This window comes from Hippocampus bargibanti, linkage group LG02 (assembly GCF_051943395.1).
Source record: "Hippocampus bargibanti isolate YZ-2025 linkage group LG02, ASM5194339v1, whole genome shotgun sequence".
In the NCBI taxonomy this organism is placed as follows: domain Eukaryota; kingdom Metazoa; phylum Chordata; class Actinopteri; order Syngnathiformes; family Syngnathidae; genus Hippocampus; species Hippocampus bargibanti.
This window is the reverse complement of record NC_142735.1, coordinates 28,321,083-28,341,011: the sequence shown is the minus strand read 5'-3', so window position 1 is coordinate 28,341,011 and position 19,929 is coordinate 28,321,083. Positions and strand designations below refer to the sequence as shown.

At 44.3% G+C, this 19,929-nt stretch overlaps 3 protein-coding genes across 7 annotated transcripts in view; 2 read left to right on the top strand and 1 right to left on the bottom strand.

Annotated features, from left to right (window-relative positions):
* Positions 1–13,822, top strand: part of chd3 (chromodomain helicase DNA binding protein 3) — a 54,602-nt gene extending 40,780 nt beyond the window's left edge. Inside the window, exons 39-42 of one of the 5 annotated variants that reach the window (XR_016114282.1) lie at positions 10,003–10,185; positions 10,881–10,938; positions 11,036–12,179; positions 13,294–13,822. The gene's annotated coding sequence lies outside the window, so the exon portion shown is untranslated. Of the gene's footprint in view, positions 1–10,002; positions 12,180–13,293 lie in introns of all 5 variants that reach the window. The other 4 variants (XR_016114283.1, XR_016114280.1, XR_016114281.1 and 1 more) reach the window with 4 other exon arrangements.
* On the bottom strand, positions 240–9,029 carry tnfsf12 (TNF superfamily member 12). Its single transcript, XM_088990741.1, has 6 exons — positions 8,386–9,029; positions 7,326–7,407; positions 5,510–5,566; positions 5,405–5,428; positions 5,191–5,318; positions 240–3,892 (listed from the first exon to the last, which is right to left on the bottom strand). The coding sequence occupies exons 1-6, from the start codon at positions 8,551–8,553 to the stop codon at positions 3,617–3,619; spliced, it is 735 nt and encodes a 244-aa protein (XP_088846867.1). The 5' UTR covers positions 8,554–9,029; the 3' UTR covers positions 240–3,616.
* A 2,066-nt stretch (positions 13,823–15,888) lies between the features above and the next one.
* On the top strand, positions 15,889–19,857 carry LOC148902305 (low density lipoprotein receptor adapter protein 1). Its single transcript, XM_088990722.1, has 3 exons — positions 15,889–16,161; positions 17,538–18,204; positions 19,322–19,857. The coding sequence occupies exons 2-3, from the start codon at positions 17,625–17,627 to the stop codon at positions 19,405–19,407; spliced, it is 666 nt and encodes a 221-aa protein (XP_088846848.1). The 5' UTR covers positions 15,889–16,161; positions 17,538–17,624; the 3' UTR covers positions 19,408–19,857.
* Positions 19,858–19,929: the final 72 nt, after the last annotated feature.

Here is a 19,929-nt window from a genome sequence, read left to right as displayed (position 1 = left end):
AGAACGGGCTCGTTTGCGAACGACACACCAATCATTGTGGCAGCTCCGTGTGTATCCCGAAAACTAGTTTGTATGCCAGGGTAAAATTTTCATAAATTTAACGTTCGTAAACCGAGGGGTTCGTAAACCAAGGTATCACTGTATATGAAATACCAATGAATCGCTTTGAATTAAAAAAATGACAAAAATACTTGGTAAAATGTTGGTTAATTAATTTCAGGAAATTAATTACACATAAATTAAGAATAACAAACATATTTTATTCAAATAAAATATTTTACAAACACAGTTTATCTGTTTTCTTTTTGTATGAATGACTTGACATGTATAGCCTGTATACAACATCAGTGTGACTGTTTTTTTCCTTTGACAAAAATGATCAATTCTTACCGCAAAAAACGCAAAGCATCCAGGCTTTTGCATACGCTGCCTCACAAGGCACCGGCACGTCACCTTTGACCTTTATCAAAATAGGAATAAGAGCAAGGCAATGTAGACGTTGCAGCTTCACATTGAGGAAGTGAAAATGGAGATGGCGGGGTTGTGCTGACGGGGGGGAAATATGAGGCGCTGGACCGGGAGGGGGGCTTACTTTCAAATGTCCCAAGGAGGACGGCGAGGAAATGAAAAGAGGATAAAAATGGTGACAGGCTCCTCTGTGCTGTGCAAGGTTTGGGCCGGCACGAAGGCCGAGCGCCCGGGGCAAAGCAATGCGGCGAGCCCACAAAAACGACTTATAAACAAAGGCAAACCGCGGCTGGAAATAACACACTTGTTTGCCTTGCGCAAGACTGCTCGCCTTTCGCTTATTCTCTATTAGCGTACTCGCTCTGCAAAAACATGATTGGAATGTTGCTTTTTTTTGTGAGGGGGGGAGGGGGCATTTCACCGCGTTGCAAATTATTCTGAAAATAGTAAAATGGGTCTTTTCTTATGAGATTGTCTTTTTGACTGAAAAAAAAATACAAATAATGATTTTCATTCGTCATGGCCTAATATTAAAGAAACCTGGCTAAGATTTGCCCCTTTTCTTAACAGAAAAAAATTGGATGTGACCGAAAACAAATCTGACCTATTTTTCTAGACCTGGGCTTAAGTCGAGATACAAGATTGATTTTTCCCCCTTTGTGCTGAGTTGTTTTTCCAAAAGTGAGTTATTTATGCCTCCCCAAAATCTAAACATGTTCTCATAAGTATACTGGTTTCTGAAACAAATAGAGGACAATTTTCTCATCCCCCACCCCGATATCATAAAAATATGTCATAAAAATATGCCTTTGTTTTCCTAAACGGGTTATTTTGTTCCTTCTTTCAAATCGGATACCCCCCTTTTTATTTTATGTCCACTTCCGACTTTTCTCAAGATTAAAAACTACTTTAAAGGACAACCGACACCATTTTTTTGTTTCCTAACTGACATCAGAAAAACGTTTTATAGCATCTAAAATACCCAAAACACGCAGGCCGATATTTTAAGTCAAGTGAAAAACACCAATAAAAATGACTTAAAGTGTCCCAAAACTACTTCAAAATGACCCTGGAAATTGCAAGTTTCCGTAGGTCCCGCCCCCTTGTTCGTGATGTCACGCCAAGACGTCTTGCATTGCTAGTGAATCAAAACAATGGCTTCAGATTCGGAGAAGATGTTTTCTTGTTACTCATCCAGTTATGAATATGATTCAAATAGTTCTGAAGAGGAAAGCATAAATGTTTGCAATCGATTAAAGAAGTCCTCCCGTATCAATTTGAGCCGTCAGGACTCAATGCAGCACCCAGAAAATGCAGAAGATGGCGCCCAAGCTCCGTTGGAAATGGGCTGATTTGTCTGCTGGGAATTTGTGTCAACTAGAATCAAATAGTAGTCTTGGTGCAACACATAACGATTCACCATCATGTTATTTATGTGTTTTCCTTCTAATTTCACCATTAACACGAAGTTTTCAGACCAAACAAAGTACCCAAAATGCATTGTGTGTCGCTTTCTCGGTCAGGGGCGTTCCAGACGTGACGTCACTTAGGGCATCGTCACCAACTCGAAAACAAGACTTCCTGAATATTCACGCGAGTCTTAAAATGTCAAATATGCAATGGAATCTTTGTAAAATATGATCCGTAGAAGTCATTTGAAGTGATTTTACAAATCATGGACACAACTTGTCTGCAGGCGTCGGTTGTCCTTTAATTCATCAATCAAATTTCTCAGTTTTTTTTTTTTTTTTTGCTTTGGAATGAAGGCGGCCTGGTAGTCGACGAGTGGTTATCACACCGGCTTCACAGTGCAGAGGTCGCCGGTTCGTGTCCCGGTCCGGCCTCCCTGTGTGGAGTTTGTATGTTCTCCCCGGACCCGCGTGGGTTTTCTCCGGGTCCACCGGTTTCCTCCCACACTCAAAAAAAAAACATGCATGGCAGGCAGAATGACCACTCCAAATTGTCCCTAGGTGTGAGTTGACTGTTGTTTGTCTTTGTGTGCCCTGCGATTGGCTGGCAACCAATTCAGGGTGTCCCCCGCCTCGTGCCCGAAGACAGCTGAGATAGGCTCCAGCACCCCGCGCGACCCTAATGAGGAATAAGCGGTACGGAAAATGGATGGATGGATGGAATGAAATATGGTTTATTCAAACTTTTTGTTAAAAATCAGCATTTTTTTTCCTTCTTGGTGGGGAAGAAAATTGTACACTCATCAGCCGCAATACTTGTCCAAAATTTCTTTTGACCAATTAACTGACTGGAAATTTTGCGGATTGTGTGATATCCCCCCCCCCCAAAAAAAAAAAATCACTAAATTGTGACTTCATTTCTTGAAAAAAAAAAAAAAAAGAGATCTTACTTATGTGACTGACGACCCCCCCCTCGCACTTCCCATATCAAAATCTGCCTTTCACAAAAGAACGGACAACCTTTTTCATTGCATAATTTGACATCATTCTCATCAGGTTATATTTTTCAATTGAATTCTTCCAAAACTCCCATTTTTTTTTTAAGTCTCAAATCTTTGTGCTCCATAAATGTAATGCTGGGATGTGGGGCGGGGGTTCATTTTAAATTGGACACCCCTGCGGAGGAAAAAAAAAAGAAACATTCCACTCCCATCCCTTGACCTCAACCCTATTGAGAAAGAAAATCACCCAAACGCAGCCTTTCGTGTTCTCGTGACCCACGAGCGCTTTTCAAAATGTCCGTCATCTTGCTCTCCCCCTTTGTTCCATTCGATGATCGAAACAATCTCTCCTCGTTTGATTTTTGAACGATAGGCAAAAATAGCAACAAAAAAGAACAAAGAGAAATGAATGACTGCTCCCGGTAAAAAAAAACAAAATGTCCAGTTTGATGTTGGAAAAACAAAGTTGACATCTCTGATGTGCAAAATGTTCCGAGTTTTGCGCACTGTCCGTCCCCAACAGTGGCAGCTCGGCTCCCCATTCCCATTCGCCCCCTCGCGGGGAGGTGGAGACGAGGCGTCGCTAGCCAAACAGCGTCCAGGTGCCAAAATCCCCCCGAGCCCTCTCTATTACCCCACCCTCCCTTAAATCGAGCGTCCACAGGAAAAGATGGCGCTCAGGGACATCTTGGAGGGACGACCCCCCCCCCCCCCCCCAAACCCCGGGAGGGGGAGACGTCAGTTGACTTTAAAGATGCTGAAGACGTGAGGCGAGGCCGACGGGTTGCCCACCGTGTGCAGGCGGAAGGACGGGCCTGTGATGACGTGCAGCTGGGTTCCCTTGTCCAGGCGCAGGAGACCTGATACCTGGCACGGCTTGAGGAAGTGCGACGGGTGCGGGCCGGCCGACGGGGTGGTCCCGTAGCCCTCCATGCACTGCAGCTTCTGCGGCCTTTGACCCCCCGTCACCACGTCCAGTTTGACGTACTGCGACTCCTGCTCGTTGAACAGGACCTGCCAAGCGGGCCGGGACAGCTTCAGTATCCACTGTGGCGCAACGGGGCACTCTAACCTGCCCCCATCATCGATGCGTCCTTCCCAACTGATACGTCTTTTGAATATCCATCCAAATACTTTATGCGTGGACAAGATTTGTAGGCGTTCCAGAGCCTATCACTGCTTTCAGGGGATGAGATAGCGTACGCCCCAAACTGGTCGCCAGCCAATCGTAGAGACAAACAATCATCCACAATCACACCCAGGGACAATTTGGAGTGCCCCATCAACCTGCCATGCATGTTTTTTGGGGGATGTGGGAGGAAACTGGAATACCGGTAGAAAACCCACTCAGGCACCAGGAGAACATGCAAACTCCACGCAGGGGAGCCTGCGCTGGAATCGAACCCTACACCTCTGCACGGTGCCTCCCTCCTTTGGAATATAATATTGATATTGTATTTTTTAACTCCATCTCACTTTGGACCGCGTCTTACTTTCTATTCGACTCTATTCCCCGTATTCTTGAATTTCTTTAGATGTCAGCGCTACGTCTTAGCTGCATCCGGCACTCTACTGGGGTGTCGTCTGGCTGAGAAAAGACAATACGGTTGACTTCTTCTGACTCTAATCGACTCTCTTCCCTCTAACATGCCTTCTGTACTTCCTGGTTCAATGATCGTTACTTCCTGGTTAGGGCAGTAAGTGCTAGTCTACTCCCTGGTTCAGTGATCAGTACTTCCTGGTAAGGGCATTGGGTGGTAGTGCACTTTCTGGTTTGATGATTGCTACTTCCTAGTTATGGCAGTAGGTGGTAGTGTACTTCCTGGTTCAGGAAGGAAGTGCTGGTCTATTTGCTGGTTCGATGATCGGTACACCCTGGTTCAGGCAGTAAGTGGTAGTCTACTTCCTGGTTCACAGATCGGCGCTTTTGAGTTAGGGCATTAGGTGCTAGTCTACTTCCTGGTTCAAGCATTAAGTTCTACTTGGTTCGATGATCGGTGCTTCCTGGTTAGGGCAGTAAGTGCTACTTCTCGGCTCGATGAGCATTACTTCCAGGCTTGGGCAGTAAGTGATAGTCTACTTCCTGGTTTGATGATCGGAACTTCTTGGTTCGGGTAGTAGGTGCTAGTCTACTTCTTGGTTCAATGTCCGGTCATTAAATCTCCAGATATGAAATGTAAAAAGCAACTGAGACGCATTTGACCTTATCCGATACCCCATTTGACGCCACTGTTCCTGCGCTTGAGTGCGAATCGCCTAATATTTATATATTCGAGGGTCATCGTAAGGTGCGTGGTTTGTTGGGGGCGTACCTGACAGAAGAGGAAGTAGACGCCGGCTTTCTCCACGACAAAGGTGCCTTCGTCCTTGTTGTAGCTCACAGCTTTGCTCATGTTGAGCACGCGCTCTTCCCAGCCTTTGATCACGCCGCCTTGGCCCACTGAAAGTGCACCGAACGTCATGTCAGGTGAGTAACGTGCAGCCATTCCCACACTTTAGCACCACCTTGGCGTACCCCGTTCTTACCTTGCTGTGAGGAGACTTTGGTGACTGTTGGGAAAGAAAAAGCAAAGTCAATTAAGGCTTTTTTTCTGTTCAGACGTGAAACGAGCCATCTGCCAGGCTACTTACTCTCAAAGTGAGACGCAGCTTTCTTGCCGTTTCCGTGCTTCCCGCGCAGGGTCCCCCCTTTTTTTTTGGGGGGGGGGGGGGGGGATACAAAAAAACGTGAGTGTGACAAAGAAAACACACTTCTGCGGTTGCACAATGTGTCTCCCGAGGGCGTGCTCCTTTGCCGCCCATCTTGTCGCCGTTCTTAACACGCTTAGCAGATGGTCAAAAGATTTGCCATCACATGCTTTTCATGCGTTCCCTCAAACTGTTCTTTTCATCATCGGCTGAGTCCCTCCCCCCCAGAAAAAAATGAAGTGGAGAAGACCATACCATCCAATGTAAACGGAATAAGAGAGATAAAGTGGTGGAAAAGTGTGTCCAAAGACGCAAACATTGCCAGGCAATAAATTAACTCGATCTGGTGACAAAAGTTCTCGAATGCTGTACTGCTCTGAAAAACTTGATGGATGGATAGATGGATGTATGGATGGATGGATGTATGGATGGATGGATGGATGGACGGGCGGGCGGATGGATGGATGGATGGATGGGTGATAGATGCAGAGCGAGAGATGGATAGATAGATGGATGTATGGGTGGGTGGATAGATGGAGAGCGATAGATGGATGGATGTATGGACGGATAGATGGATGTATGGATGGATGGATGGACAGATGGATGGATGCAGAGCGATAGATAGATAGATAGATAGATAGATAGATAGATAGATAGATAGATAGATAGATAGATAGATAGATAGATAGATAGATAGATAGATAGATAGATAGATAGATAGATAGATAGATAGATGTATGGATGGATAGATTTGATAGATGGATGGATGGGGAGCGAGAGATGGATGGATGGAGGGGTAGGTAGGCAGGCAGGTAGACAGACGGACGGACGGACGGGCAGACAAACAGGGATTGAAGCTCGATTTCCTGAGTGTATAGCATTAGCTGTCTTCTGCAGTCTTCTATGACTGTCTCTGTTATAATACTGTAGTTTCGGATTTTTCACTGCACTTTGTTTTTACTTTACCTTTTGTTTTCTTTTCTTTTTTTATTTGGTTAGTTTGAATTAGTTTTTTAGGCCATTTTCTGAATATCCATTAACGATTAGTGTTCTCTGGATGCCAGATTTTCAAGTGTTTTTCATTTGTTTTTATTTTGGTCAAGTATGTTTGTTTTTAATCCATTTCGTGATGAAAACGGCCCGCTGGAATGGTTTCTTTGTTAGTTGTCATTAGCTATCATAACTTTGCCAACCACGTATGCTAACATTTCGCTGGTGAAAGTCGCTGTCTGCCATGCGTTCGCATTAAGCTAGTGGGGAGCACTCGTCAGGCCAAGTGGGTTTTTGTTTTCAAAACACAAAAGTATAATTGTCTTTTCTGTTTAGCTTGACAGTAAACATCAACTCTCAGAGGCATTAAGACAGCTCAAAGTTTCTTTTGAGAAAAAAAAATCGCCCACCCCGCACCGCTGTCTCATGGGTTCACTCCCGGACGTATTCTTCCAGCCGCCCGCAAAACGGCCGCTATAAATACCGCAATGATAGGTCATCAAGTATCCCAGCTTTCACAACAAATCATAGCTGTGGGAGTCGCAACTGCCCCCCTAAAAAAGTCAAACTGACAGCCCAAAAGCGTGCAACAAGCCCTCGTTCTTGAGCCAGCTGGTTTTTCTGGACTGCGAGGCCACTACGGTCAGACCTGTAATTTTTTTTTTTTTGCCACAGACGTCCAGCTGCCTACTGCTTCCTGTGTCGACTTTTAGCTGCGGCCCGAGTGGCGTACGGCCCAAAAAGACGTGTGGATTGTGCGTGCGCGTACCGTCTCGCTTCACTCTCTGGCCGACGAGCAGCTCTCGCTTCTCCAGAATGAGTTGCACAATGGCTTTCCTCTGCGTGTTGACCTGCGCACACACACAAATACACACGCGCCATGAACAAGTTTGCATCATTCGCTTCCATATCACCCCACCCCTCTTACCCCCACCCCGTGCACGTTTTTAGTGCTTGGCCCCACTCTCCGCGTCTTTCTGGGAAAGAAAGTCGATTTGCGGCGCCAGCAGACTTTGAAACGCTTGGCGGGGGGCCCCACTGGAGGAGCAGCGTGTGTCTGCGCCTCTTTATGCGCGTGTGCTTGAACGGAAAGATACCGTCGCGAGGCGAGCGACTAATATTCTAAGCATCAGCCCGACATGTGTCCAGAGTGAGGTGATCTGCGGGTTGAAACCCCCAACCCCACCGTTGGCGCCCAACCACAACCAGACTTCGGACACCCCAAGTAACGACCCGTTGGGTGTACTTGTCTTAAAAACAAACATGTTGACACCAATTTTCCTCCTCCCGAGAGATAAACCAGACAAAATTTGGAAAAACTTCCCAAGAAAAAAGTGATCATAGTCATGCTCCAATGTCAATGTCTGGGCACAATCGGAAACATGCTGTATCCCTTCGTATCTTGGGAAGGCATATTCAAGAAAGATTGTATGCATCTGTCACAGAGGCTTCGTATGACTCTTTGATTTTTTTTTTTTTTTTTTTTGTTGACATTTGTCACTGATGCTAAATTCAAATTTAGATTTTTTTTTGCGGAGGGATGGGGGTCAAGAATAACTAGAGACTTTCCGGTAAACTGATATATATTTTTTTTCTTCACAAAAGACAATAAAATTGTGGGTTCGAGAGTGGGAAATGTGCATTTAAAACCCACCACACATCCCCCACGATGATTCCCGTAACCGCATGCACGAGTTAAGTTGCATAACCAATTTTGCGCACAAGCAACCACCCGCGCACACGCACTGAACGCGCGTGCACGCTCACACGCACGCAAAGGTTGCTCATAGTTTAGTTGTTGTTGCTGCTGGTGCTGTTGTGGCCCCGACCTGCTCGAGGCGCTCCTGGAGGATGTGAAAGGACTGGGACAGGTCCCGGGTTTGGCGCCAGGTCCACGCCGTGAAGAGCGCGCTGCAGGCGGCCACGGACAGAGCCAGCAGGGCGAGCGAGGCCCACAGCGTCCGGAGCTTGCGCCGCCGCGGGGCGATTCGATGCATGCTGACTCAGTCGCCGCCGCAGCCGCCGCCGCCACCGCTGTCACCGCCGCCGATCATCCCTCGGTGGTGCGTCTTAGTTCGGAACATCCACGGCGCACTCGAGGTTTCCCCCCTACCCACCACCACCACCCGCCGCCCTCCCCTGGCCCGTCGCGGCTGCTTAATAAACACGCGAGGGCCGCTAATTGGCGCGTCGCATCCCACCAACTGTTGCATCCGTCTCGCGGCGTCTCGGTTCTCCCTTTGGGCTTCTCTCGTCTGGGGGGTCCCCCCTCTCGTCTTTATTAGGACTGCGCGCGCATGAGCACCGGCCGGGGGGGCTCCCGAGTTGAGATCTGACGCCGAGAGCCTCGTCCTCCCCTTCTGTGTGTCTCTGTGCTGCACGTTTTCTTTTTTTCTTGCTTTCCTTTTTTTCTGTAAAATCAATCGCACTCGATGTGGAGGGTTGGGAAGTTCCTGAAGTAGCCACACGAGGGCGAAAGAATATAAGGTTAGAATCTCATTTCGCTTGCCTGACTACCTGTTTAGAGTGATCGCGTTTGTTTTTCTCGTGATATTACAATATTTCTTGAGACGAAATATGTTTTCTCGAAATATTACGAGTTTTTCCATGTGAAAGTACAATTGTTTTTTTCTTGTCATTAAATAAAAAACGAAAAAAGTTTTTGTACTCGCGACTAGTGCATTTTAAAATAATGTGAGCGTTACAAAAGTAAATTACAAGTAAACAAAATCATTAGAACTACATAAAACATAAACATGCGTCCATTGTTTGTTTATACATTTAATTAGTATAAAAATATATTTTGTTTTTTACGGTTTCTTTTGTTTCACCTTACAAATGAACTTATTGTGTCAATAATTGTCACGTTTTGCAAGGTGGTGATGGCGGGTGCGGATCCCAAAAAGCAGGCAGGAGGGAGCAGGAGGTTGTTTGACAAATTGTATTAAAATAAAGGTCAGCAGGAACAAAATGTAAAACATCAAAAACATCTGAATGGAAAAAAATACAAAGTATCAAAAGAAGACCAAAAGTAAAAGTCCGCCAAGGTTAAACAAACACATACACAACGCAAGCAGCAAACAAGCAGCAAACAATGAACCGACACCGGATGGTCGTGCCGGGTGTCCTTTTAAGTGTCAGTGATTCAGAATCAGAATACCTTTATTCGTCCCGCAATGGGGAAATTTGCAAACGACCAGCACCTGCGAGGCTGCAGGCAGGGTTGACGTCCAGTGACGTGCGGTGAGGTTCATGGCTGGTGAGGCACTGACGTCATCAATGACGTCACCGCTCGTCTCTACTTAGTATTTGAACGGTAAATGTGAAAATTCAGCGATTTTGAAAAAAATCCTAAAACGGTGAAGTTAAATGGACAAGAACTTTAAAGTACAAATCACTAAATACATCTGTTTAATTTATTTTTTCATTTGATATTTCCATGACAGCTTTCCATGATGACAGGTGAGGCACTGCCTCACCTGCCTCCACTGACTGCACGTCACTGCTGACGTCGCTACCCGTTGGTCGCCAATCTGATCGGGACGACCAGCACTTGTGCAGGTGCAGGCGGGGCCGACAGCGCCCCCCGTTGGTCGCCAACCAGATCATGACAATAATTGCTTTATAAAGTGAGTATCAGTGACGTGCGGTGAGGTTCATGGCTGGTGAGGCACTGACGTCATCACAGTCAGATTTACAAACATATGAACTCCACAGAGTAGCTTATATACATATATACATATACATACATACATATTGTGTGCTGCTGGTGTAAGAAATATATACACATAGTCCACTTACACACTGCGCTACATCTGCAATTTGAATGGGTTATTTTTTTCACATTTTTGTTGTGGATTGTTCTATATTGTTATAAATTGTTCATTTGAGGTATAAGAAAGGTTGGTAATTGAAATGCAAAAAAAAAACCCATCCAAAAATACTTTTGGCACATTTTTTTTTCCTTTTCTGAAGCTATATACATACAAGTGTAGAAGTGTGAACTGTATTTTTCGTCTTTTTTAAGTACAAGTGTGGTTTTAATGACATTTTCACGATATCCATCCATCATTCTTTTAATCGTATGTCCAATTTCACTTTGTTTTTAAATATTATTCCAATTGTACATGAATACATCGTTACATCGTACTTTAACAACACTTGCGCCTGTTTTAAGGTGCTTTACAGATCAAATTTTCGTCTAGGATTAAGTCTACTTGTTTTTTTTTTATTGTGACTTTATTTTGTGAATACGTACATGTGTTTTTTTGTATTATATTAAGATTTCGTCCATCCTTTCATTTTCAATGCTGCTTATAAGCAGAGTTGTTGGAACTTATCCCAGCTATCTTCGGGCAGAAGAAAAGTGCTCGGGAAAAAAGGTAAAAGCTGATATTTTGACTTTATTTTTTAAAATTGTTTTGTATCATGTTAAAATTTCATGATGTAACTTCTTTTCCTTTCATCTTTTCCCTTCAGGGGTCGCAACGGCGAATCAGTGTCCTCCATCTTCAGAGATTTGATTGGCATGTATGTTTTGATCAAGTTTTTACGTCGGATCCCCTTCCTGACACAACCCTCTGTCACAACCCTCTGTCCCAAGCCCTTTATCCGGGCTTGGGACCGGCACAAGAAGACACTGGCTTGTGTCCCCTTGTGGCGACAGAACAAGCAACTCTATAAACTTAATAAAGATGAAGATGCTTAATAAAAGGCTCCCAAACACACAATGGTCATCGGCACAGCAGCATCCAAATAAAGTAAAACTACACTCACCAATTCATGACAATGCTCTGAAATCAAACATAGATTTGTGGGAAAAAAAAGTCTGAACACAATTTAGTATGCATGCACTCAATATGATATTGTGGCTCGTGTTGTAGCCGGTTGACAGCAGGGTGTCTCCAGAGGCACAAAGCTGTCTTTTTTCAGTTGTAGGTGCTGCCCACCTGGCAGCCCAATGGTGTTCACCTGCTGCCTTTACTATAAGCCAGAAACTGGTCTTCTGGCCTCAGGCAAGAAGGGATGAGGTACCGAAGCTAAAATGGGAATAAATGTAAAGTCTGGGTAAAAACAATGGAGAATGCTGTTGGGACTGGCTGCTTTGCATTGAAGTGGTTGTTAGCTAAACTTCAGCTGCTTCGGTCGTAAGCAAAGACCCTTACAAATCAGGCACAACGCTCTACTTTCATCAGTAGTGCCAACGGGGTGTTTTTTTTTTTTACTGTACATTTCCCATTCATTTGGCTGATAACTGTCATACACACACACACACACACACACACACACACACACACACACACACACACACACACACACACACACACACACACACACACACACACACACACACACACACACACACACACACACACACACACGCACACACACACATAGACACGCACACACACACACGAACACACACACACACACACACACAGGCGTCTAGTATTTTCAACACTCACCTGGTAATATGAATGTACAGTACAGTATGTATCTTCAATGTCCATGTGAAGCCTCGTGTAATTCTCTTTGTCAAGCACTAGAGGACACTGTGGCCATGGAAACGTGAAAGAGGGATCCGACAGGCAAGATGGAGAATTGGAATTGCCGCATGCATGAGGTAGTTTTTATTTGGACAATTTTCTTTTCTTTCTCACGCTTTCTTCTGATCAAGCCTCTTATTCTTTCACCTCCCTCCTTTTCCTCTTACTTACAACTTTTTCGCTCCCTTTTCCCAACTCTTTTTTTTCTCTCATCCTTTTTTGTGGGGTTTCTCTCCCGTTCCCTTGTTTTCTTTCACTCGGTCCTCTCTTTACACTTTACTTCTGTCTGAACCGCTAGCAGTCTCTCTTTTCGCTTTCTCGTTCCTCCCAAATTAGTTCACGCTTTCATCATCCCTTTCCTCAGCTCTTACTTGTGCCTTATGTATGTATGACTGTGAGAAAATTGAACCTTTTTAAAACGACACAAACCACGCAACAGTGCTCGCGATAAATGCATGTGTTCGTCACACTGCGTGTCATTGTGTTCTGTGGTTGGGTGGGGAGGAAATGAGGAATTCTCTAAGGCTGCCTTGAAAAAAGCCCATTCCTGTGTAGGCTCTTACCCGCTTGTTCTATTTATAGCCACCGTATGTCTCCAGGAGGTTGACGTTTTTTTTCCACCTGAAATCTCGCAGATGACGCGCAGACCGACGCACTCGCCGCAGATGTTAGACAGACGAATTGAATTTGATAAGTTCTTCATATACGGGAGCTCAGAACATGTAGTTGGGCCGTGCGAGTTCTCGGGGCGGCGTACAGGAAGTCGACGCCTGTTCTTCCTGTTGAGTCTGGGTTCTGATTACACCCCCCCCCCCCCCCCCCACACACACACACACACACACACACACACACGTTAAACTACCCAAAGTGCACCTGTAACTCTTATCAAACAACGAGAGGTTCTGATCTTATTGAGTGACTTGCTTGGTGGGTTTCTGACGATGTGAAGCCGACTGTAGCATGATGCTTGAGTAAGCCTGCTTCAGTCCCGCGAAGGGGACGCAACCGGAAATTGCATCATCGTGTTTTTTTCTGTCGGCATGTTCGACTTTATGCGCTCGAAAAAAATGTGTGTGTGTGTGTGTGTAGGGGTGGGGGGTGGGAGGGGGACAGACATGCTGTCATTCTATCGACGCCACGTACGCCCTTATTTGGACATGTGGGTTTGTGTTTTTGCTGTCAACTCATGAGTCAAGTGACGTGACGCCATCAAACGAGGAGGAGGAAGAGAAAGCATAAAGGCCGAATATCACGAGAATTACGTGGTAGGTTTTGAAGTTCACTTGCTCAAAGGAGGTGCTTGATTTAAATTTTCACTTCTGCATTCAATTTACCTTGAATGTGGTCTTGAAAAATCTTATTTTCATAAAATGATGCAATCTAGGACAGACATTTGTCCATCCATTCCATGATGTGAACTCGACACGGGAAGGCCTGGAATGGAACCCCAGACCTCTGGACTGCAGGTGGAGACGTGCTAACTGGTCGAGCGTTGTACCAACCCAAAATCTGTCTGTTTTCGCAAATTAAATGTAACTTTTCTGTCCTCTGAAAAAAAAAATCATCATGTAGTGTTTAACAATTCTAACTTCATTGATTTAACATTTGAACCACACACACACACACACACACACACACACACACACACACACACACACACACACACACACACACACACACACACACACACACACACACACACACACACACACACACACACCAGTTTCCCTCTTTCTGAAATTTGCGGAAATTGTTAGAGCCAGATGAACATCACCAATGGGGACATTTGAAATGTGTGTGCCACTTTTTAGTCTCACTGAATGTTCACTTTACAACCTCTGGGAAAGGGGAACTAAAAGATGAAGTGGGCTTGGCAATAACCATTTATAGTTGAGCTGTGTAAACTTTTGTACTTAAGGGCCCGTATTGGAGTTTGAAATCGGACAGCTCATTTATGGATAAGTGTAACGGAGTTGTGCACTTTCAGGGACATCTTCTGAAAAAATAACCACTCCCACAAATGTTTTTGCACCAAATGGTTCTTTACCCATCCCTTCTGCCATACTGTGTTGCCACATCCACGCGTCTCGTCTTCATTAAACGGCAGCATTAAACCCATCTCTTGATTTAAAGCTGATCTAATCAATTGTTGAACAACTTCCTGACAGCTTTGTGAAGACATCGGTTTGATGGTCGTTGGGTGAGCGTGTTGAAAGTAGGACACACCCACAAAACCTGACGGAAGAATTCAACAGCACAGACACAATGAACCCCCCAAAAGAGGTTGCAATCTTCTAATCCAGTCTAAATATATTTATCGAGCAGCAATCAAAACAACACTGTGTGCTGGGAAACACGGATTTAAATCGCAGGAACATGACAGAAACCTGTAAGGCTTTACGAATAGTTAAACTGACACAAAAGCCAAAGAGAATTCAAATAATATTCCACCAAACAATACAATGACTGTCGTCAGATAGCTTAATGCTAAAATGCAATTACATAAAATGGCGTAGGGTATCTAATAGAAATTTGCATATGTCACAATAACTATAAACCTTCAAACAACCGCTATTTTGCACATAAACTGAACAATATCACATAGAACAACAGAAAATTCAAAATGTATCTTTAAACACCAAAATAATCGCCCAAACTTAATCATTTTGTGCTGACGAAAGCCCACTAGCTTCATGCTAGCATAAAAAGGCAAAATGTTACACTCATTTTAAACCTTCAAACGGCTGCTACTTTACACACGCGGAGTGGCAAAACGTACAAGCAGTCATTCTTCCGTGTCTCAAGTAGAAGAAAAAATATTTAGTTAACTTTTAAGTGTGATAGGTATAGGTAAATCATAGAATATTTGGGTCTCACTGGATGCTTGGTTCTACTACGCAACTCTCATTGTTGTGGTACATGGAGATTACAGTATTTGTTGAGGTGGTATTTGTTATGAAACAAAATAGAACAATTGCTGCAAAAATAGGCTCTTAGGTTAGTGTAGAACATTTAAATTCATCCTTTTGGGAGTAGCGTGCAACGACTACGGTGTTGGACTGCCTGTCTGAAACGCTTCCATGACGTTGAAGCTGAGCACTACCAACAAGAATGGCTCCAGTGTGCACCGCTGAGGCACCGTGGCGGGCATGACGTCCAAAGCCCTTAACTGTTTTTGGGCTCAACCCAGGAAGAAAACAGGGACCCGACTGTTTAACCACATCAGTCACTCATTGCACATACAAGTTTATGATTCGGGACTGTTCAAAGGGTAATGCTTATAAAAATGTTTTGCTCGACACTAAAAATAGCTTAGAAAATCTTTTTTCGGTTTTTCCACTTTAGGGTCGTAGGTGAACTACAGCCTTTTCTGTGGGTCAGAAGTGGTGTACATCGTGGACCGGGCGCATATAGAGAAAAACACATTGTATGGGCAATATAGTCTTGCTGACCTCATTATGCGTGCTTTAACTGTTATTATGAGATAAATGCGCGGACATTCATTAACGCATTAATACGTCAGGTTTGAAACGGTCAAAAAGAAAGGGGGTTACTTGTATAAGTGCTAAATAGATACAAACAGACAATAATTATTTCTCAGTTATTTCAACACGAGACTTTTAAACTATTACATTATAAAAACGTTCTGAAGTTTTTTTTTCACCTTGCATCGTGGTCTTAAAGAAAGTGTCATTTGTAGTGCCACAAAACACCCCTTTACCTCGCGCTGAGTTAGTAGCGCCCACCCCAAGTTTCTCGACGTCTCTGACGCAGGTGCGCGTCCACGCATGACTAGCGCGCGCTCACATCGTTCAAAAGCAGACGGCCGCAGATTCGAGTCGACCACAGGAACGTAATCCAGATAGCGTTGCATGAACATCGAAAGGCATAGCGTGCGTGTGTGAAAAGTCAACCCCCAACCCACAAACGATTTTTATAGCCTAAGGTGGCATTTCCTTCTTTTTCTCGTGCGTTTTTTAGCTCGGCGTGCACCACTTCAAGTGACATTTTCACGTGAGGCATTCTCAGACGTCGTTTGGATGAAACTGCTCAGGCCAGGTAAGAGCGACGACCGTAGCGCCTTGAAGAAACTGCACATTTGAATGTTTGCTCGCTTGATTCTCGCACACGCCACGCGCGTCACGCGGGTGACTTTGCACGGTTTCCCCTATCGGTTAAATTGCTAATTCGGCATACATTAAACCTGTAAAAAAGAGCGACATTACGACTATATAACTTTTCCCCCTAAAATCTATATCACTAAATGAACCTGCACATTAATGACAATTGTAAAGCCAACCTTATGCATCACCTTGGTCCTGCGTTAGTCGAGAAATGTAATCTAGATTTTAGACACACAAGTAAACTGCAGGCATTTGACACATCTTTGTGTCAAGGAACTATCTATGTTAAAGTGAGTTGAAGAGCTCCATTTAGGGAAAAAAAGAGCATGATTTGCCACCATCTTGGAACTCTGTAAAAATGAGTTCAGGCGTTCCATGTTGGCAACAAAAATCTCCCAAAAGTATGTTGAGTTTCATATTGGGGATCAGCCCCCCCCCCCCCCCCCCCCCCCCCCAAAAAAAAAAAAAAAAAAAAAAAGACTGCTGCTATCTTGGTGTCAGGGGCTTATCGTGAAATGAGTTGAAGAGTTCGGGTCACAGTGGTAGGTAACCATCATGTTTTTCTGATGTTGGAGGAAATTGTTGCTCTTGTTTTGCAATACATCAGTCCTGTTGTGTCAAAAAGTGTTTGGTAAGTATAATCATGACACACTCGCAGAAGCATGCCATTGTTTGGAGAACACCAGTATTTTTTTGGGGGGGGAGGGGTGGTCTGGGACCTGTTTCCTGCATTCATGTCCACTAACAATGGTCAAACGTTTGAGCCTACGCTCATTTCTGGAGAGGAATGGTAAAAGAATGGTGGGTGAAAACTAAAAAAGGGGCCAAAATGAAAGCGACACAATGCAGAAGGAGCTTGCGAGACAAGGGTGATGTGGGGTGGGGGTCGTCTCAGGAGGCCTTAAAGCAAAAGGTGTCAAAGTCAAGGCCCGGGGGGCAAATCTGTCCCGCCACATTATTTTATTGGGCCCGCGAAAGCAAATCAAGCATATCAAGTGCATGCTTGCTAAAATTCGAACCAAAAATAAAAATTGTAATCGTATGTACACCACAATAACAGTCATTATTTTTACTTCAAAGTTGAAAACGAGTTTTATGTCAATTTGTTGTGCGCTTTTTTATGTAATACGTGGTGGGGATGAAACATTTTAATGGATCCCCCAAATTCATAACGGCCTTCGAAACCGTAACGACAATGTGGCCTGCAACATCAGTTAGCACAGTAGCAAAAATCCATGAGTAATTAAAATCCAGGAGTAATTTAAAAAAAGTCTGATGACTTATTTGAATTTTCATTTCTTTTTTTTCCAGAAAAAAGCAAATCCGTCTGTCGAAAGAAGGTGGAACAGCGGTAGGGGTGGCCCCAGCCCTGGAAAGCGACACTTTGAATTCGTCGTCATGTCCCTCGGCACCTTCCACCTCATGCAGACATTGAAAAACTCTCCGGCGGCGCTCCGCCGCCGTTTCCGCCGCGACCGCACCGAGTCGCTGTCCCACGGCGACCCGCTCTTCAAAGTCCACTACCTGGGCACCGAGAAGATCTTCTCCCTGGACCGAGAACAGGCGCAGGACGCCATCGGTCGCCTGCTGGCGGGCGTGGCCAGCGGCAAGAAGCTGAGTAAAGACCACGCCCTGGTGGTGCGGCCTCGCTACGTGGAGGTCAAGGAGCTGAGCACGGGCCGGCAGCTCACCAAGACCTACCTGCAGGACATCGCGTACTGCGCCGCCGACGCCGACCGCCCCAACGTCTTCTTGTACATCTGCAAGCATCACGGGCAGCAGCTGCAGTGTCGCGTGTTCTGGTGCAACCGGGCCGAGCGGGCGCGGGACATGACCAGCTGCCTGGCGCACTCCTTCCAGCGGGCGCTAAGCGACTGGCAGCGAGAAGGGTCCACCACGCCGCCGTCGCCCAGTGTTGACGCCGATGCCATCGGACCGGCCGCTAAAAGCTCGACGCTACCTGCTAGCTTGGGCAGAGGTGAGCAGTCTGCTTCCTTCCATTCACGTGATTCCAAAGCAGCCTCAATTTGAGTCAAATTGACTTTACTACTATTTTGAGAAGAATATATTTGTAAGACTGGCATAAATATTATTTGTTTTAATTTCATGCGCGTGCTGTACCTCCCGTGGGGCTACAATTTATTACTTTAGCATTAGCATATCGTGGCCACTATTCGGCATTGTGCTCACATTAGCATAACTTTTTTTAATTCCACAGATTAAAAAAATGCTCTCAAAACATTAATACATAAAATTACAGCATAATTCTGAATCGTTTAATGGTAAGTAATTTTTTTGCAGTTATTTGGTCTGAACTCAGGATTCTGTTCATTTTTTTCAGAATCGAATTTTATTCATTTAAAAAATATATAAACCTTAATTACTTAATGGTAATAAGTATTTTTTTGCAGTAATTTGGTCTGAACCCAGCGTTGTCCTCATTATTTCAGAATAATTTTTTTTATAAAAAAAAACTATCATAAATCTGAATTAGTTAATTAGTTTTTTTCTGGTCATTTGGTCTGAACTTGGCTTTCTATTGATTTTTTTTTCAAATTAAAAAAAACATCAGAAATCTGAATAGTTTAATGCTAATAAGCCTTTTTTTGCGGTCATTTGGTCTGAACTCAGCATTCTACTATTTCAGAATTGAATTTAAAGAAATATCTCATAAATCTGAATTATTCAATGATATTTTTTTGCAGTCATTTGGTCTGAACCCAGCGTTGTCTTCATTATTTCAGAATTATTATTTTTTTCATAAAAAAAAACACGATCATAAATCTGAAATTAGTTAATGGTAGTATTTTCTGCGGCTATTTGGTCTGAGCTCAACATTCTATTGTTGATTTCAGAATTGAATTGAAATCGATATTGCAATATTAAATCTAATAACATGCAAATTGCAAGTGTATTTTATTTATTTATGTTTTAATCTCCTAAAAATACCCATCCGCAGGTTTTAGATCGCATATTTGAGTATGACATTAGATGTAAAAAGTTGGGGCCTAGGTTGGTGAGTGACGTGGGTGTCTGCTATTTCGAGTGCCGTGTTGTATCGTCCCTAATTGACCCCTATGTCGTTCCACATCTAGTTCGTTGGAGGAAGAGAGGCTCAATGTCCCGAAGCCCCCTCCGAGCCATCGCCAGACGAGGGTCCGCCTCTGGCAGCTGGACCTGAGCCGCCCCCTGCCCCCCTCCCCACTCGGACTGCAGGAATCAGTGAGGCGTGTGTCTTTTTTACTGATTCAATATTCCAAACACATGCGGGGTTGTTGATCCTGGAATAGAGGGAGCGCGGTCACTTCCTCTCTTCCCATCAGTGAGTGTACAGTTTTGCCCTCCACCCCCCGCCCCTTTCGGGCCTTCCAGGTGACTCAAGCTTTTTTTTTTTTAAATGGGACATTTTTTCAATCCACTCGTGTGGCACGAACGTTATGTTTGGTTATTTTTTTTTATGTGATGTCTTTACAAACAGCACACAAGTGCCTGCTTAAAGGTGTATATATTTTTTTCATTTTTGTTCAAAGTGCTGTTATCATGATGTACATATTTAATGAAATATGTATGAAAAATGTTTTTATACATTTGTGTCACATCACGTGCTCTCGTCGGGTAAATATTAAATGACAAATGAGCTGGTTTCCGCAAGGCCGGCTTCAAATGTTATTTTTGGCTTGCAGTGTGTGTCAAGGGTTGATGC